Genomic DNA, 19837 nt, shown 5'->3' with positions numbered 1-19837 from the left:
TATTGTCATTATTACTGCAAAAACTGAATGATAAACTGCATTCATTTTAACCTGACATTCCTTGTTGAAAATCAACATCGCACACCTAGCAGTTTAAGGTCCTAACATACACATAGAATTCAGGATTTCTGCATCCCGTAGTCACACATCTATACACTAGTGTTGTAGCAAGATACACAGTTGTATTTATGTATGCTACACAAGCCAAAGACGCATCGGCATCTAATAACTAAAATAGATAGTGATCCCTATTGATCCACAGTACTGGCTCTTTCTATGAATAACTGTTGTTATTTGCGGAGGGGTTTCTTACAGTTGGTGACCACAACGTGACAAGACATAGTAGTGTTATTATAACAATAATTATCACCACTCATATCAAGGGCATCTTCAACCGTGAGAAGGTTAGTGTGATGTAACAGTCAAATTCTAGAACAGTTTGTGCACACGCAGAAAAAAATACACAATGGGGTTTTGGTATATCTCCTCTTTAGTAGGGGAGGTGTACCCTGCGCTCTGTTTGATAGGTTTGTGCATACTGGTGCGTACACAAGAAGTACATGAGTTGTCCTGACCGAATTGTGTTTATGGTTGTCTAAGCTTTGGTTAAAGTGTTAATCCTTAAATGTGTGATGTCTTGTGGTCATAACAGTTAATTTTCATACTCCAAATCCCAGAATTCAATTGGAAATGAAGCTACACCCCCAAATAAAGGGGCATGCTTTGCTTAGGGTTGCATGCTAGGTGCGCACCGAGTGATTCATTTTCTTAGACGATAAACCAGTGGTAGCATATTTTGGAGAAAAAAGACTGCCTTAAGATCATCAACAATGTTGTCCGACATTAATACTGAACAACATATCAAATCAAAACACATTTTAAAGACAAAGTGTCTATGGAAGTGGTTGAATTTGACACATTTTGTCATACATCAGTCGATACGGGAGCTAACATTAGAAAACAATGTAAGACTGTAAGACTTCAGTAAAAATTAAATACTAGGGGCCATTATATTCCAGATTGTTCATACAGGGAAGAAAATATGAAAAATTCTCCAGTACTGAAGCAATATACTATTCTTGTGACCTTCAGCTGCCAAATGTCACAACAATGAATGAAGGAGAATAAACCCAACTTTTTATCACTATGTTAAATAATTTGGAGATTTGAATGAGGATGGAACTTCTCTGGTAAAGAATTAGACAGGTGTGATCATGCTTGTGTGTATGCACTTGTGTGTGCGTGCTTGTGTGTATTTTTGGTTGAGGTAGCACATTCCTGGGATCTTAGCTCCTGTGGCAGAAGGGAAGAGGTTATGTGAAGATTTGTGAGAACAGATGATTCCAGCAGTGGCAGCTCACTGGCATGTCAGTGGAAAGGAGTTACTTCCTCTTGCACAGTCATTGACATCTCATTGTCTGTCATATTGTCACTTCACACATCATGTACCTGATGCTTTTTTCTTATTTGCATTACGTTATTTCTTGTAAAAGTTTGTGTCCATTGAATTGTCTCCTAGCTTCACAGTGTTCTAGTGTGACTGTTATTATTTGGTTACATTAACTGAGGCTCAGTGGGAGAAAGATCGCACATACATACTAAGTCAGGGTCAATATTTTAATTCTTTCTGGGACAATCATGTACATGAGAATGTTTGGGCAAATTACAAAAACGATGTTCATAATCGTTTTGTCCTTAATTTCCCCATAACATTATTCCTTGTATTCTTTTCTGGTTTTATTAAAATTATATAGCATTTGGGAGCAAATATGCAAAACAGTAAACCAAATGTTGAGGACAGAATAGCAAATATTTCAACTGCAACAGTGTACTTTCCTGGTGAGCTAACATATGCTGGTATGAATGTTAGCCATACAGTACAGAAAATGAGCATGCTGAAAGTAATGAACTTTGCCTCATTGAAATTGTCAGGCAATTTCCTGGCTAAAAAGGCCAACACTAAGCACACTGCTGAGAGAAGACCTATGTATCCAAGGACTGCATAAAATGCTGTTTCTGAGCCCGTGTTGCATTCTAGGATGATCTTTTTGTCATCCTGTTTGAATGTTCTATCTGGGAAAGGGGGGTTGAGTGTGAGCCAGAGCACACAGATGCAGATTTGCACAGTGGTGCACGAGAAAACTATGATCCGCTGCTGCACTGGGCCAAACTTCCTGGCCATGTTATTGTTGGGAAGTGTTGCTCTGAAGGCAGTGACCACCACTATCGTTTTTCCCAATACACAGGAGATGCAGAGTGCAAACGTGATACCGAAGGCTGTGTGGCGCAGCATACAGGACCAGATTGTGGGCTCCCCGATGAAGGTGAGTGGGCACAGGAAGCAAAGCAGCAGAGAGAAGAGCAACAGGAAGCTCAGCTCAGAGTTGTTAGCCTTCACAATGGGTGTGGTTTTAAAGTTAAAGAAGACCACTATAGTTGCAAATGCCAAACAAACCCCAGACAGGGATACCACTGTAAGTGCAATTCCCATGCCGTCATTGTAAGACAAAAACTCTATGTTTTTAGGTATACACTGGTCCTTTGCTTTGTTTGACCAGTACTCCAGTGGACATGGAATGCAGTCAGTTGCACCTACGCAAACAACAGGCAAGGTTTACTGTAACTTTACACCAGATTAGGGAAACCATAATCACAAGCCTTTTTCAAATACATTCTAATTTTGTTACTCCCATAAAATAATCAGACCTATAATTTGATTTGATTTTTTTTTAGCAATGTTGATGTCATTTCTCAAGTTCCCACCCACTTCTGCATTCTCTTTAAACCTCGTTTCATTACTTTAGTATACTCCAAATGGACAGCTAAACCCCCTAGCTGTGTATCACCTGCAAATTTAAGTAATATCCTACTAATAAAGCACTAACAATGTAAGTTAATGCAACCAGAGGAAACAAGAGATCCTTGTGAGACAACACTTTCCATAATGTATGGGACATACTGTGAATATCTTGGTCAGACAACATTTTTACTTAAAGTTTAAAAATATATAGTTTTTTACATGGCTGGTGTCACATTGTTTTCCCTACTGGCATTCGTTACTTTGAAGAAGAAAAATATCAACAGCATGCTGTAATATTTGGATTATTCTAAATTATTACTAAGGATTCTTACTGTACCTGTTGTGTTGGCTATTGTTCCATCTGCACACGGAATGCAGTCGAAGCAGCAGGTGGGCTTGCCTTTCATTTGAGCTTTCCTGGAGCCTGTGGGGCAGATTTCTGTGCATACTGCTTTAGGAATCTGTCATAAGGAAATTAAACACTTATTTCATTTAGATACAGTATTGCAGTAAATTCATGAATGTCATCATAAATCCCACCAATATGAAAGCCTCCTCTCATTATTTTAAGTGATAGTTTGCCCAAAGTTAAGGTATCAGTTTTTCCCCTTTCAGTACAATATAATATGCATACAAAGAGGAGTTATTTTGTGAATTTGCTGTCTACACCAACAGCAAATCAACTAGTGGCCTCTCTCTCTCTCTCTTTCTCTCTTTCTCTCTTTCTCTCTCTCTCTCTATTATTATTATTATTATTATTATTATATTATTATTATATATATATATATATATATATATACATATATATATATATATTTTTTTTTTTTTTTTGTGATGCCATATGTTGTATTGATAAGCAATGTGCTGTGTTGGCTTGTGACTGTCTTCAAAGTTTTTTGCTGCTGTCTTGGCCAGGTCACACTTGCTAATAAGATCATGAATCTCAATGTATTTTTGCATTTAAATTAAAGTGTTAGCATTTAAACATCTGACATGTGGTAGTATGCTGAGGATTACTTTCTTCTAACCAAGTAAATCAGCCATCTGATTCATTTGGAAGTTTGCAATGATGATTTGATGTGATAATACTATTTTTCATGGTAGTTTCATAAACCGCATAAAATAAATTAAAGAAATCCACTTTTCTGCCTACTATTAAAATAGCATCAACATTATGTATGTGTTCAATTTCAGATGAGTGAAATTGGAATGTAGGTGTCTGTACCACTTTCCCTGTACTCCAGATGATGTTTTCCTCTTCAATAACCAGCTCATATCCATGTGCTGATGTTATGAAATGTCCCACTGTCACATGCTGTACCTCCCCATCTCTCAACTGCCAGTTGATGATTTCATATGAAGGAGGAGGGTCTCCATTTTCATCAAAGAACACAGCCTCCCCAAAGCTGTTTACAAAATTCACTGTCTTTAGGTGATCACTGACCTGAACAATTTGAAAATGTACACAAACATCCATTAATTAATTGGGTCTCCTGTGAAAAAGACAATTTTGTCTGTGTAGTTTCACTTGGATGGATAAATAAGTGAAACATACAAATAAATAAACACACACTTAGCTACTGATATTTTGAAAAACATTGTGTAGACTTACCTGCCTGGGCTTAATTTGTGAAGTATTGATGCACACTTTTCTCTGATTTTTTTCACTCTCATTCAAACAAAATATAAAATTATGAAGGGCATGTGCAATGGCATACACTGCTTTGTATACATTATATGACACTCGTAGTTGTGTTACATTGAAGAAAACATGTGCTGGATCCAGTTTCTCATCTCCTGTGCATAATTTGCTTTTGGCCAATATATGAGTCGATGTAGAGGACTCTCTTGTCAAACCTAAGTCACAGCCCACAATGGTTTTCCAGAAATCCCTCACAAAAGGATCCTGTGGAACAGCTAAGGGATTTATGTTCACAAGGAAGTCTTTTAGTTTAGGCATTGCCATTTTGCGGGTTGCAAATCCAATCGCACCACCAAACGAGTGGAAAATCTCAATGGTAGATGGTCTTGCTGCAGTTATCCAGGCTTCACTTGCTATCCACTGGATACCTGTGATGTTTTGCATTACAAGTTCTTGCATCAGAGGATACAGGTCACCTTCTGGGACGAATGCAAGAATCACTCTCACTGTCGACTGTTTAATTGTCTCCACCACTTCCAGTATTTTACTCCTTGGATATGTTCTTAAAACTGTTCCGATAAATGCGATGCAAACTCCAAACTTTTTTACTTCCTCTGTGAATGATAGGATCCCATTTCGTCCATAATCATTGTCAGCTTGAATAGCTCCTATCCATGACCATCCAAAGCGTTTGACAAGAGATGCTAAAGCTTTGGCTTGATGGTAATCACTTGGAATTGTACGGAAAAATGTAGGATACTTAAGTTTGTCACTCAGACATGCACACGTTGAGAAGTAACTGACCTAATAGAATATATAAACATCAATAAAATGAAGTTTTAAATGTGAAACATTTATTAATGTCAGTTTATCAAAGGCACTATTACATTACCAGAAATTAGTGGCAGCAGAAATGGTAATATTTAAACTAATCTAATGTTATGTAATTGCTTAACTTGTATTTAGAATTTTATTTTGTTTTTGTTGTTTTTTATATTAATTTTATTCAATTTCTTGAATTGCTACTTCACTATTAGACATTGAATGTAATTGTAATTTAATTTGGTCTTCAATATTTAAAATTTTCACTTAATTTCAAGTTCAGCACACTTCTAAATTCGGTTCTTGCAATTCAGTTTCAATTTTGTTTAACACACATCTGGGCAAAGTTTTTGTCAAACTGCCAACAGTAGTTAGAACCTTAAGTATCCCCAATATTTTTTCGATCCTCTTTTGGTATTACACTGGTATATGGAGGAAAATTGATGGCAGCAATTTTTAAGCATGGGTGACCACAGACCGAACGCACTGGTAGGCTACGTAAAGCTCAGTGAATCTAGCCACAATTAGACCTCTGGTTTTTGGCTGCTTGTTTGAATTTGCACATATTTTCTACCAATATGTGCTTAGCACTTGTTAATCAAAGCTGCTGCAGTCAATGAAAATGCCCTAGTTATTACAATTGTTTAAGAAAGATTTTTGGAACTTCATGAATATAATGAATTCATATATTATTTATATTTCTTTTTATAATGAACTATTATAAAATATTCAGAATGTACATTGTTTTAATGACAGGAACAAACCGGTACGGCCTGTGGTTATAATTCTTACAACAAATATATGTTTAATGGAGCTACAGTAGAATATCAGGTAATCACTAATAGTAAATTGTTAAATGATACCCTTAAAACAAATATCGCTAAACTAAGTTAAAGAAAAATCTGCAATTATCTGGGTCAGACTTCAAATGGGTATGCTCAATATTCTAAATTTCTTAAACTATATTTTGGTAGATAAAGCTTTCAAATACAAACCAGAAGCTGAAAACCAGTAGTCTTATTGTGGCTAGCTTCGTGGAGCTTACCTGTGAGTGAGTTCTGTGGTCATCCATGGTTAAAGACTGTTGGTATCAAGATCCATTACATGCACTGTGTGCCATCACAATACTTAGAGAACAGAATAAATATTGTTGAGGTTTAAGGTACTCACCGCTGTTTGCAGTTTGATTAAATTTGTGCCTGTTTGTTTTCTTACCAGTAAATTTAAATTGAATTGTAAGAACTGAATTTGAAAATGTGTTTGAAGTTTGAATTTTTAACTTGAAATTTAAAGCAAAAATTGAATGCAATGAAGATCAAAATAAAATTAGTGTAATTCATATTTAAGTCCTGTTATACACCAAAACACTTAACACATTACAGAACAGATTTAAGCTTGTACATTTTTCCTTATCAAGGTTCTGTGGTCACTACACTTTCAAATAATTGTATATGAAATTGCAATGGTATCAGACTTGTTTAAATGTGTTATTTAATCTGAAGGATAAGAAACTATTACAGTAGAATTCAATCTGGTTCTCTCATGCAACACACGCGGCAGTAAGACTTTACCATTGGTACACCGAATGGTCCAAGTGTTCCAGCAGCTGCTGCGGATTGAGACGATCCTGATTCTGCAATAACTGCACATATGGGAGGACGGCATTCAGCTGCTGATTTAGTCCCCTCTTGTCCGCTTACCAGAGTAAGAGCAGCTCGTAATGTGTTTGTTGGGGAGGCACATGAGTCAAAAATTGCATATCCCAAGGTGATGTTTGGGAGCAAGCTCTGGTCCTCATTGATTTCTTTTATCGTAAACATCATCACTTGTGCCCAGCGATAGGCTCGCAAGTCAAATCTGTAGAAAATATACAGAACTTTATGGGAGATTTAACATGAACAAAGGGTTAAGCAGTGTTAAGCAGGCTCTTACCCAACACAGTTCCCTCCATGTGGTTCTTTTTGAAATACGACATTGAGACTCTCTTCTTTGTTGAACAGTGGAAAAATTGCTCCGAGCATGATATCACCCTGTTTGAATATGCTTGGCATTCCAAAATTGCCCAACAGCTTGCAAGCAAAATCACCCTCTGCTACTATCTTGAGGAATAAAATCATGCATAATAAGCTTTCATGTAACTTTGCCATTGTGCCCATCAGCTTTTTTGGAGAACTGAGTGGTTTTTCTCTCATTTATATGGCAGCTCAATCCTCAGGATGCTTGTGTGTAATTTTAGGTGAAGGTGTAGCTTCTGGAAAACAAGCTTAATGTATTTCCCTGATGGGCTTAGCAGTGCTGTTGCGGCATAATCTAACAAAGTAAACAACAGATTCGCTGGAGAGCATGTATTAAACAAAATTCATATCCTGAACCCGGTTTAATACCAACAATAACTGTAAAGAAGAAAATTATTTTGTATTATGCAAACTGATACGTAATTTGTTTTGTCTTCTTTTGTTTGTTTAGAAACACCTGTTTTAACCTTACTAGACTTGACTAGTTTGAGAATTGTAGCACCGTAATTATTTCATTTAAATTAGTAATTTCCCTGTTAGTGGTTAGTTTTGAAAGGGTATTTTGTATTGTTTTACCTGTTTGTTTTATCCAACTCGCTGTGGGTTTTCAGTGCCACCTGTAGTGTTGTTGTTCACGCTCAAAATTAAATTACGGTATGTTATGAGAAGGGTACAGTTTTCAGATTTTTAGGATCATTTTCTGATTCATTTAGACCTTTAAGTCTAGATATCACTATTTGATTCTGAGTAGCTAGTCATAATTTTTTAAAAATCTTGCAAAACATGGAAAGGGATCATAATCAGGATGGGATATTGGCAGCTTGTGAGTTGGCTAATAGTCAAAAATTTATTTGTTTCACATAGTAATGTCTAAAATGTATGCTCCATCAATTGTTGTGTTGATTATATTTGTTTAAGTGTATTTAAGTGTATATTTAAGTCCAGTGATGGCTTGATGTGTTAATGTATTGATATTATACGCAAACATTTTGACTAAACAGACATTCAATCATGCATTTGGACAAATTCATGTGCGAAAAACCAAATGTTTTCTTTATTCATAAACACCTTTGATTGCTACAATACAATACAATTGATTGAACTGCAGAATATTGATAATCATAAACAGGATTGTACAAAGCACAGCCTAGCCTACTGTTTCATTTTGCAACCTACATTAAGTCTACATCTTTTTTTTTGTGATGAAACAAGCTTCACTTTCCATTCATAGCTTACAAATACTTCAGAGCAAGCTAATAAATTATTCTCATTTTAACACTTGTTTTCAGCTAGATCTGAGAGTAAATATTTTGAAATAAGCCTCTGATTGGGATGGCAGATATGCCATCCGCCGAATTATGTCCTGGCAGGGCAGGCCCCATACCTATACAGCACCGAGAGTTTGGGACATTTCACGGCTTCCTACAGAAATAAGCACAATGACCACAGACTCCCAGCCCTTAAGAACATCAACTTCTGTACCCTCTGATCTCGTGTAAACACACAGAACACTTGTCCACACAATAAAGCCCCAAACCTGGGTTAATTGGCTTTTTTCCTACTTTTCCCTGCTGATTTTGCCATCACAAATGAATTAGTGCCACGGTGAATAATTTTCCGCAAGAGACATTCAGCTACGTCTGCCAATCAACATCTGATCAAAGTAGTCTGATGAAATTAGCCAACTGCAGATTACTCTGATATGCATATAAATGGACATATACAGAAGTGCACAAATGATGCTATTTCAGCAATAGAACATGTTTTTAAAAGTTTATTTTATTTTATTTTAAAAGCTTCATCTTTGTTTTGTGTGTAAGCTAGCTTGCTTAGAAACTAATGTGTCAAATAGTGCAAATAGTACTTACAAAGTACTGCAAGTTTGAATGGGTGAAACTGAACACAAACCTGCCATGCTTCAACATTTGACATGAATGCCATTCTACACAATACGAGTTTTACCATGTTTTAGCAATGTTGATGTTAACTAAAATTATTTCAATCCAAAGTATCCAAAACCAAAATATTTTTCTTTTTTTTCTTCTGTAGCCTTCAGCAAACCGTTTGAGAAATATATTTTCTTTGTTTGGATTACTTTGCAAAAGTAATCCTTTTTTTATTATTTGCAAAACATTTTGAGCAGTGTATGCTTATTATGGAAAAATAAGAATATTGAAAAACATTGAAATATTTAAACTTTTGCTTTCATTGCTTTCAAAATTAGCTAAATGTGCAATATATAGGAGTTACAGGAACATATTTGACTTGCAGTCAGATTAACAGAGCTGCACCTGGCCAATTACGCTACATGGTTGACTTACAAGACATCAGAGAAAATGGGAGACAAAGGATTGGGGGGTAAAGGTGTTATAGGGTTTCAGGTCATTTAAAAGGAATTGTTTCCTGTCCTGGCAAGGAAAACTCAAGGTTTAAATAAGAATGTTCATTTACAAAAGAGGTGCATTACTCTGTAATAATTATGTGCTTTTTGTTGGCAGACGTTGCACCTGGCTGTGTGGACCAGATTGTTGATGCCACAAAAAGAACTCACTTCTGATCCAAATAGTAAGCAGTTTATATATTTTTTCTGGTTATGAAACATGTGAGGTTGGGAACTGTTGATCACAGCAACTACCAGTGCGTAGTCTCTAGTACCCAGTTCTCTCTTCTACTCTTTAGGCTAAAACTCCAAGTTCAATTGTGACTAAAGGAATCTTTCAATAATCGATAATTATGAATCTTACAAAATTACGATTTGCTCAATGCAATAACAAAACAAGTACTTTCAATATCTTCTCAACAAGAGAATATATGATAGACAAATCATAGAAGACATCAGAGGAAATGGCAAACAAAAGATTTGGGGGGGGGGGGGGTTAGAGGTGTTATAGAGTTTCAGGTAATTGTAAAGGAACAGTACGGCACCTCATTTCCTGTTTTGTCAAAGAAAACTCAAGACAAAGGTTTAAATAATAATGTTCATAATATTATTATGTACTTTGTGTTAGTGGAAGGTACACCTGGCTGTGTGGATCAGATTGTTCACATTTCAAAAAAGAAGTCTCTTCCAGTTCAAATAATGAACATTTTGTTTATTTTTCTGGTCATGAAACATATGAGGTTGGGTACTGTTGATCACAGCAGCTAAGGGTGTGTTGTCTCTAGTTCCCTGTTATCTTATACACTCTTTAAGGTAAAAGTCCAAGTGCTATAGCTATTTGGAGTTATAAAATGCAGATAAGTCCAATTCAATAACAAAACAAACTACAAGTGCTTTGAACATCCTCTCACCAGGAGAAATATAATCACAAACAAATCATACATTGCTGTAGCATAAATTTTAAAATGCTAAAAATACCATAAAATGTTCTCTTACTGAGACAAACTAAATGATGATCGAAAACAAGGATTTCAGAGTACAAAACTGCTGTTATAGCTATTTGAATTTGAATTAAAATAGTGGACAATTTTATGGGCAAACATTTTGGCTCTGAAGCCTTATGACTCTTTTCAAAGGTAAAGCTTGAACTACACAACAATTTTACAAAATATGAATGGTGGATTCACACTGGAAATTAAATGAATAAAACATCACAAGCACAAAGTATAATTTTTGTAATGATTGTGTATATAACAATCATCTTTTGTAAGCTTTCAAAATATCCCAAATCTGTATTATGAGTAGAAATACATCATTTCTGATTTCATAGCCGTCCGTCACATGTAGTACCGGGATAAATATATGTAGAATACCTACGTAGTTGACATGTTGACAGTACTTTAAAGGTGTACTATGCAGGATTTTTACCTTCAAAATATTATAAAATAACCATGCTAATGCATATCTATGATGCACTGGCAATATCTTTACACACTTTTGTCAAATTCATTCACCTTTACCAGTATTTGTTATTCTAAAATGTGTTTGGGATGTTTCTGGCTGTGGCACTCTCCTGTGTGGGGAGGGGTGGGTGTGGCTGCAGAGCCTGTGGTTTGGGATCAGATCTCAGTGGAGTGTTTGTTGATAGCTAGCAAGCCAATGCAATGGCCTAGATACAGTGAAGCAAAAGGACAAGCCGACTGGGCTCGTTCAAGAACTAGAGTTAACCTTGGAATTGCTTTTCCTCAGTGGCATCACCTGAAGTTTGCCAAGAGGATGAAAAGTGATTCAGAGTTGGCTTGTTTTCTGTTGGACCTGTAGATAATGTTGCCTCTAGCTATCCAGCTAGGGTCATCAGACAAGCCAGAACATCCGTTTTCAAATTATTGGCACATATCCAGTTTGTGGTTTTACTGGTAGTTTCTAATGAATTTGTGTGTCATTGACTTGGTCAGGTAGCCAACTTGAGGTGGGTGGGTGGGGTTGGAGATGGAGGAGGAGACTTTGTTTGATTGTAAACAAGACCTCAGCAAAGCTTTTTTTTTAAAAATCCTGCATAGTGTGCCTTTAATGAGGCACAACAGATGTGGTTCCATGTAGCATAGCACAGTTGGTTTAGTGGATAGTACTGTCACCTCATATCTCCCTGTGTCCAAATGTTCTGTCCATCCCCAGTCCGATAACAGAATTTATAGAACATGCAACTGAAGACCTACTTGTATACTAAAAAAGGCTTGCGCTCATTTGAAGCTAGAGAGCTTTAGAAGGCATCTTACCCATCAAATGCTTCCTTGAATTAAATTCAGGCTTGAATATAATAATATAACACTTGGGCACAAAAATACAAAACAGCAAGCCAAAGCTGGATGCTAAAATTGCAAATATTTCCACAGCTACAGTGAACTTTCCAGGGGAGCTGACATAAGCTGGTATAAAGGTGATCCAGACTGCACAGAATATGAGCATGCTGAATGTGATGAATTTGGCTTCATTGAAGTTATCAGGCAGCTTACGAGCCAGAAAAGCTAAAACAAAGCACAATATAGAGAGGAGCCCAATATAACCCAGCACAGCCCAGAACCCCACTGCTGATCCTACATCACATTCTAGAATGATCTTCTCTTTGTAGTGCTTCATGTTCTTGTTGGGGAACGGAGGGGATATTGTTAACCAAAGCACACAAATAAGAACCTGTATGAGAGTGAAAGCAAGAACACTCAGTCTCTGCTGCAGAGGCCCAAACCACTTCATCACATTACTGCCTGGAAGTGTAGCCCTGAAGGCCATTAACACCACTATTGTTTTCCCCAGAACACAGGAGATGCAGAGAACAAAGGTGATCCCAAACGCAGTGTGGCGCAGCATACAGGACCACTCAGAGGGCCGGCCGATGAAGGTAAGAGAGCAAAGGAAACACAGTTTCAATGAAAAGAGCAGCAGGAAACTCAGCTCTGAGTTGTTGGCTTTCACAATCGGCGTGTCTTTGAAAAGGAGAAACACAGTTGATGCAACAAATGCTAAAACAGCACCAAGACAAGCAAACCCAACAAGGAATATTCCCATGATTTCTTCATATGACAGGTACTCAATGGCTTTTAAAACACATTGGCTTCTGTTTTCATTGGACCAGTATTCTGGTGGACATTTCATGCAGTCAATGGAGTCTGGAAAGAGGAAAGTGACACATTAAAAAATTGTAAAGGCATACTGGAGTCTGCTGTTTGCCCTAGGCCCTGCTTCAGGTAAGTGGGAAATGTTAGAGAAGTTTTTTCGATTATTTATGGACATTTTAACATTCAATTTTATTGTGGACAATTGTGACAAATGAAAACAAGTAATCACTAAATACACAAAAAAAAATTGCGAAAGAACACACTCCTTAAACATTGCAATACGTTAATTTCAGTTTTCAGCCTATCAGCTCACCTGTTTGGTTACTTATTTCTCCATCAGCACATTCTATGCAATCAAAGCAGCACACAGGTTTTCTTTTGTTTATGGCTTTTCGGCTTCCAGGTGGGCAGCTCTCTGTGCAGACTGACTGCGGTACCTTTCAGAGATACAACACTGATAGTGGTTATCCATAGACTGAAGCTATGTCAGAGCTATAGAATGGTTTAAAGTTGTCATTTCTCACTTCTCCATGGATTAATATCAATATAGAAAATTTAATGAAATGGTATGCTGTAATCGTTTGTTTATTGTCATTCTGAGTAACATGTAACATGGTGTTGATTACTGTTAAAACAAGCACCTTAATTGTAAATCACTGGTAGTCTGTGTGTTTTTAATATGCAGCCTTTCATCTTAGTGTGGCCCTTAAGTTAAATTTTCCTTCAGTTTAATCATTATTTCTGATAATTATACAAATGTAAATGAATGCTGTCAGTATGACACTATATCATTTTCATCTGGATTTTCTTTGGTCTTAGAGCAGGTAAGAGTTGGCTAAGCCAACTGAAACACAGAACAGTATATTGTTATTGTTTTTCCAGAGTGACTTTTATTACACCTATATATTTTTAATCAGAAAAATAATTCTAAGCTATATTGTATTACCTTGTCTTGCTGTCCAGTCCAAACAATGCCGACATTTTCTTTCATTTTAAACATCTGCCCATCTGACAATGATGCATCATATTTACCCACGTTAACAATGTTTAGGGACCCCTCAACACCTATCTGCCAATTCACTAAGTCATACATTGCCACTGAGTCACCATTTTCATTAAAATAAACCTTGTCTCCTGACTGGGTGGTAAAATTAACTGTCTTCAGTTGCTGGAGAACCTACGGAAGGACAGTATTGTTACATTTATCAGTGAAGCAACGTTTTGAGTATGATGCAAGTTAAGAAAATATTTCCTGATCCACAAAATCCATTAACTTATAAATTTCTGTGGTGTACATGCATTGCTTTGTAATTTTACTTTGAAAATACTTTGTATCTGACAGTATGCTTGTCTCACCTGCCAAGGCTGAACGTCACTCTTACTGAGACAGTTCTTTCCAGTGCTGGGATTTGTTCCATTGTGGCACTGTAGCAGATTGTGAATGGCATGTGCCACAGCATATACGGCCTTGTAAACGTTATTTACCGTTCTGGACTCTGACATGTCAGTGTAATCATTAGTGATGGTCCTTAAATCTTCAGAGCCACTGCACAACTTAAATTTGTCAGACCCGTCAGAGACAGAAAGGCTGCAGTCAAACACCGTCTCCCAGAAGGTTCTGAGGAATATGCTGTCAGGGGCGTCAGAGGGCCGCAGACTCAGTAAGAACTCTGTCAGGCCGGGGATGTGAGACTCAGTGATGGCAAATCCCATGGCTCCCTGCAGGAGCTCTGCTCTCTCCTCAGTTAATAGATCTCCACTTGTAATCCAGGCCTCGCTGCCGATCCACTGGATATTTGTGAGATTCATCCCCTCCATGCTCTCTAAGAAATGGCGAAAGTATGACTTAGACATGAAGGCTAAAACCACTGTGGAAGTGGAGCTTTTTATTGTCTGTGCAATTTCACAAATTTGATTCTTTGAGTAAGTTCTGCTGAATTGCTGAAGGTACTCCACACAGATGCCCTCCTTTTTTGCCTCCCTGATAAATGCAGCTGATCCCTCTTCAGAATATGTCCCCACACTGAAAACCACTCCCACCCAGGTCCATCCAAAGTGTTTCATGAGCTGCACCAGTGCAATGATCTGAAAGTAGTCACTGGGCACTGTTCTGAAAAAGGTGGAGTATACATTCTTGTTGCTCAGACATTCGCAGGTTGCAAGGTGGCTGATCTGTGCAAAAAAGGAAAAGTGAAAATAGCATGAAGGCCAGTGTTTATTTTCAAATAAAAAAAAAACTAACAGTTGCTATACAGAACTTGATTGAACTGAGTGTGACTTTAACCCTTTAACTGACACACCAAGAAAACTACAATATAAAAAAATAGTTCCTTCTTTTTATTTACTTATTTTTTATTATTATTGACCAGTCAATACATGGCATTTGAACTATGACCTACAACCAGTCAGTTGAGTTGCCCTTTGATGGTCATGAGAAGAGACATGACATTTTCAACAACATATGTGGGTCAAAATGGTGTGGTCTACTGCTTGGTTGAGTTTGTCCTACTAAAGAGTTTCTGCAGTTACTGTGTTCCACTTTGGAAATATATAAACATTCTCAGCATATTAACCACAGGGAATGAAAAAGAGGCAGAAAGAGACCAGAAGTAGAGTTACTGTACAGTGGTGCATAATTGGCGGTGTAGTTTTTCAGTGAATATTCAGTATGGTAGGTTGTGTATGAATCAGAACTAAACGTATACAGGAGTGAAATAGTTCCTCACCAGTGGTATGTTAAAGGGGTTGATGATCTTGCTGATTTCACCACTGGGCCCAGATGAGGAGTGTCCAATGAGGGCTTGCACTCTAGGAAAGGTGCAGCTCTTTTCTAGCTGATTTTCCTGCAGCCCTGTGAGAGCTGCCAGTGTTGCTCTTAGCAGGTTTAGGGTTCCACAGCCGTTATAGATCCTGTATCCCAGTGTGATTCCTGGGAGCAGCTCAGGGTTTCTGTTGATCTCCTCAATGGTGAAAATCACTGTCCGTGCAAACTTTAACTCTCTGTAATTACGTCTAGAAAAAAAAAAATCAGGTCTTATATATTAGACATAATGTTTTACACATGAATAAATAACATGATTTAAATTGTTTATATATTTATTTGTGCATAAAATATTGAAATTATTTGACTGTATATTGAAAATGAGTACCATACGAAAAGCAGAGCCCTGTAAAACAAACAATATTACTGTATGAACACAAATGCATGCATGGTTGTTTTATATCATTTTTACTTTATCTTACATATGTATTTTGTAAATGTAATAAGAGAACTTACATTTCATTTGTATATGCCAAAGACTTACCGTTTGCATCCTCCCTTTGTTGGTTTTATGGTAAAATCATCTGTTTCAATTATGTTTGAACTATCAAGTGAGAAAATGCCTCCTATTATGACATCTCCATGTTTTGATAGTTCTGGGTTTTGAATAGGACCCAACAACCTACAAAAGGGCTTTTGTGCCCTTGTCAAAAGAGCGAACAAAACAAGTCTGAGCAGTTTCATCTCCTTATCACAGAAGTCCTGGCAAATACTGACTGCTTTTATAGCTTCTTAATGAATATGTAAATATATCAGGATCCAGTGCATACCACTGACTAATTCTCAAAGGTATATTAACTGTTTCCACATGATCTGTGCGCGATGTCTGCACCTGCTCTGATTTAATTATCACAAGAAAATTATGTTGTATATTTTTTTTTAACCAATTCACAAAGGAAAACCTGTTGTTCTTACAAGACCTATAGGAAGCCAATGGCTGCACATAAGGGAAAAACTTTGCTGTCGGGGGCCAAAACACTTCATTAGATACTGTAAATGTGGGTGACTAGACATCATTGTTTGAATCTAAGTTGGAGAACAGACTAGGTGAAACCTTGGACTGTTAGCATTTTCAGTGGGAAAAAATGGAACACTGAAGACATGCTACCTAATTTGTCATTTGGATATTCCAATAGCTGTGTCTGAAATCGCTCGCTTGTTTATTCATTTCCTGTTACCCTTACTGAACACACTCATTGAGCTGTATTTCGTAAAATCTACTATATCAAAAAAGACCACTGCAATTTTCTGCATGCACTGAAACCTGAGAATTACATAGCTGTGTCTGCCATTTGTACAGTTCTGAGATAGAAGTCTCCACCTTCTCTTCCCTCCTCATTCCTCCTCCACCCCCACCTCCCTCTTCCCTTTCCGCAGATGACTTTCTGGCCGCCTTTGAAGGAAAGGTGGCTACAATCCGGAACTCCTTCACCCATCCAGTGAGCCCCCCAACCCCCCAGGACAACCCCACAGCCACACTGACCTCCTTTGAAATGCTGGAGGACTCCGATGTATTACAACTGATCACCTCTCATCGCGCAACCACCTGTCCACTTGACCCCATCCCATCTAAAGTTCTCCAATCTATCTCCAGCGAGCTCCTTCCCTATCTGTCTTCCATTGTTAATTCCTCTCTCTCCTCTGGTCATGTTCCCTCTGTTTTTAAGACGGCTCGTGTTACCCCACTACTCAAAAAACCCACCTTAGACCCCTCCGATGTAACAAATTATCGACCCGTATCCCTTCTACCCTTTCTGTCCAAAACCCTCGAACGAGCAGTTCTTAAACAATTAACCTCTTTTCTCCATCAGAACAACCTGCTAGACCCTCACCAGTCTGGCTTCCGATCCGGGCACTCAACAGAGACTGCACTACTAGCTGTGACGGAGGCACTTGCCACTGCAAGAGCCTCACGCCTCTCCTCTGTCCTGATCCTTCTTGACCTGTCTGCAGCTTTTGACACGGTCAACCATAAAATACTCCTCTCCACCTTGGCTGGGATGGGAATTACCGGGACTGCCCTGTCTTGGTTCTCTTCCTATCTTGCAGATAGGACCTACCAGGTCACCTGGAAGGGGTCTGCCTCTGCCTCTCATCCACTTGTCACGGGAGTGCCGCAGGGATCTGTACTGGGTCCTCTGCTGTTCTCCTTATACACCAGATCTCTTGGTTCAGTCATTAATTCACATGGTTTTTCCTATCATTGTTATGCAGATGACACACAACTCTACTTTTCTTTCCCCCCTCGGCCACACAGATCAATGATAAGATCTCTTCCTGCCTGGCTGACATCTCCACTTGGATGGCCAGCCACCATCTGAAGCTCAACCTCAACAAAACTGAGCTGCTCTTCTTCCCGTACAAGACCTCCTTGCTTCGTGAACTCTCAATCACGGTTGATGGCACCACAGTGACTGCCTCTCACTCTGCAAAGAGCCTGGGGGTGGTCCTGGATGACCAGCTGGACCTCAAGGAGCACATCAAGGCAACATCACGGTCCTGCAGATTCCTCCTATACAACATCAGGAGGATTCGACCATACCTGACGACGCACTCCACCCAGCTGCTCGTCCAGGCTACGGTGACCTCTCGCCTTGATTATTGCAACTCTCTCCTTGCAAACCTGCCAGCTTGTGCCATACAGCCACTACAGATGATTCAGAATGCCGCTGCCCGACTCATCTACAACCTCCCCAAATTCTCCCACGTCACTCCCCTGCTGCGATCACTTCACTGGCTACCGGTCGCTGCCAGGATCCGATTCAAAGCCCTGACCCTTGCCTACACTGCCGCCAACAGGACAGCCCCTATCTACTTGCAGGACATGACTCAATTCTATGTGCCTGCTCGACCACTCCGCTCTGCGGCAGCAGGGCGTCTTGCAACCCCTCCCACCCGCCCAAAGGGATCACAGAGCTTCTCCACCCTAGCTCCCCAGTGGTGGAACGAACTCCCCGTCCCTCTCCGAACCTCCCCCTCACTATCCATCTTCCGCCGTGGCCTGAAGACTCATCTCTTCAGACTATACCTAGAATAACCACCACCACGCTGTGTATATATATATATATATATATATATATATATTTAAAAAAAAAAAAAAAAAAAAAAAAAAACCCTTTTTCCTGTCACTTGTTACATGTTGCCCCATCCCTGCACTTCTTGGTAAATTGTATTTGTCCTAATACTCTAGCTTATTCTTCTGCCTAGTTTGGCTTTGCAGATGTTAGACCAGGATAGTGTTCTTTGTTCTCGGCTAGAAATAGCTTTACAAAATAAGTAATTGTACCTTACTGAACCCGTGTTCAGCAGTTGTCTACGATCATGAAAATGCACTTTTGTACGTCGCTTTGGATAAAAGCGTCTGCTAAATGAATGTAATGTAATATAAAGCTTTGAAGTTCTTGTCAGTTCCTTGGTTTTATCACTTAGGACTACATAAAAATGTCAGTTAGAACTCTATAATTCCCACATTACAACACAGTAATTTCTCTGGCATCTCACTGAGCTGCCTTTGCCCGAACTCTACTATATCAAAAGCAGCCCCTGTGATTTCACTCACACACTGCATATCACTCGCCCTCTCTCTCTGTCACACACAAACATGTGTACACATAAACACAGAAGCATGCACAAACACCCACACACACACAGTGGCCACTTTATTAGGTACACTTTTCCTGTACTGGGTAGGACCCCTTTCTGCCTCCAGAACAGCCTGAATTATTTGCAGCATGGACTCAGCACAGAGCTGGAAATTAGGGAATTGAGTGACGTGACAGCATCACAGTTTCTTCTGATTTGTCAGCCACACATTCATGCTACGAACATCCCATTCAACCTCATCCCAATGGTGCTGTATAGGATTGAGACCTGGGAACGTGGAGACCATTGGAGTAAACTGAATTCTCTGTCATGTTTATGGAACCAGCTTGAGATGATGAGTGCTTTGTGACATGGCACATTGTCATTCTGGATGTATCCATTTGAAAACGGACTGTAGCTATAAAGGGAAGCACATGGTCAGCAATAATGCTTTGGTATGCTGTGCCATTCAAATGGTATTAAGGCACTTAATGTGTGCTCAGAAAACATTCCCCACACCATTACACCACCACCTGCATCTTGCACCATTAACAGGAAGCAAGTTGGATTCATGGATTCATGCTGTTTATGCCAAATTCACCCCACGATCTGCATGTCGCAGCTGAAATCAATATTCATCAGACCAGGCTACTTGTTTCCAA

The 19837-nt window shown here is 38.7% G+C and overlaps 2 protein-coding genes across 2 annotated transcripts; both read right to left on the bottom strand.

Annotated features, from left to right (window-relative positions):
• Positions 1–1645: 1645 nt before the first annotated feature.
• Positions 1646–7392, bottom strand: LOC135236379 (extracellular calcium-sensing receptor-like). The gene is made up of 6 exons (XM_064302692.1): positions 7197–7392; positions 6836–7121; positions 4413–5246; positions 4026–4244; positions 3138–3261; positions 1646–2592 (listed from the first exon to the last, which is right to left on the bottom strand). The coding sequence occupies exons 1-6, from the start codon at positions 7379–7381 to the stop codon at positions 1679–1681; spliced, it is 2562 nt and encodes an 853-aa protein (XP_064158762.1). The 5' UTR covers positions 7382–7392; the 3' UTR covers positions 1646–1678.
• Positions 7393–10400: 3008 nt separating this feature from the next.
• On the bottom strand, positions 10401–16277 carry LOC135236151 (extracellular calcium-sensing receptor-like). Its single transcript, XM_064302362.1, has 6 exons — positions 16078–16277; positions 15499–15784; positions 14129–14944; positions 13719–13949; positions 13086–13209; positions 10401–12823 (listed from the first exon to the last, which is right to left on the bottom strand). The coding sequence occupies exons 1-6, from the start codon at positions 16275–16277 to the stop codon at positions 11910–11912; spliced, it is 2571 nt and encodes an 856-aa protein (XP_064158432.1). The 3' UTR covers positions 10401–11909.
• Positions 16278–19837: the final 3560 nt, after the last annotated feature.

The sequence above is a fragment of the Anguilla rostrata genome, chromosome 12, assembly GCF_018555375.3.
Source record: "Anguilla rostrata isolate EN2019 chromosome 12, ASM1855537v3, whole genome shotgun sequence".
NCBI classification, from domain to species: domain Eukaryota; kingdom Metazoa; phylum Chordata; class Actinopteri; order Anguilliformes; family Anguillidae; genus Anguilla; species Anguilla rostrata.
The sequence above is the reverse complement of the archived record's forward strand: the minus strand, read 5'-3'. Positions and strand labels throughout refer to the sequence as shown.

What these genes read in the sequence shown, in the direction of transcription:
- LOC135236151 (XM_064302362.1), bottom strand. Translation starts at nt 16,277, where the DNA reads ATGAAACTGCTCAGACTTGTTTTGTTCGCTCTTTTGACAAGGGCACAA. An exon ending in GTGACGTTCAGCCTTGGCAG is followed by an intron (nt 13,950 to 14,128) that starts GTGAGACAAGCA and finishes GTCCTTCCGTAG; the next exon opens with GTTCTCCAGCAACTGAAGAC. An exon ending in GGACTGGACAGCAAGACAAG is followed by an intron (nt 13,210 to 13,718) that starts GTAATACAATAT and finishes TATCTCTGAAAG; the next exon opens with GTACCGCAGTCAGTCTGCAC.
- LOC135236379 (XM_064302692.1), bottom strand. Translation starts at nt 7,381, where the DNA reads ATGATTTTATTCCTCAAGATAGTAGCAGAGGGTGATTTTGCTTGCAAG. An exon ending in TCTGGAGTACAGGGAAAGTG is followed by an intron (nt 3,262 to 4,025) that starts GTACAGACACCT and finishes TCCTTATGACAG; the next exon opens with ATTCCTAAAGCAGTATGCAC. An exon ending in AACAATAGCCAACACAACAG is followed by an intron (nt 2,593 to 3,137) that starts GTACAGTAAGAA and finishes TTGTTTGCGTAG; the next exon opens with GTGCAACTGACTGCATTCCA.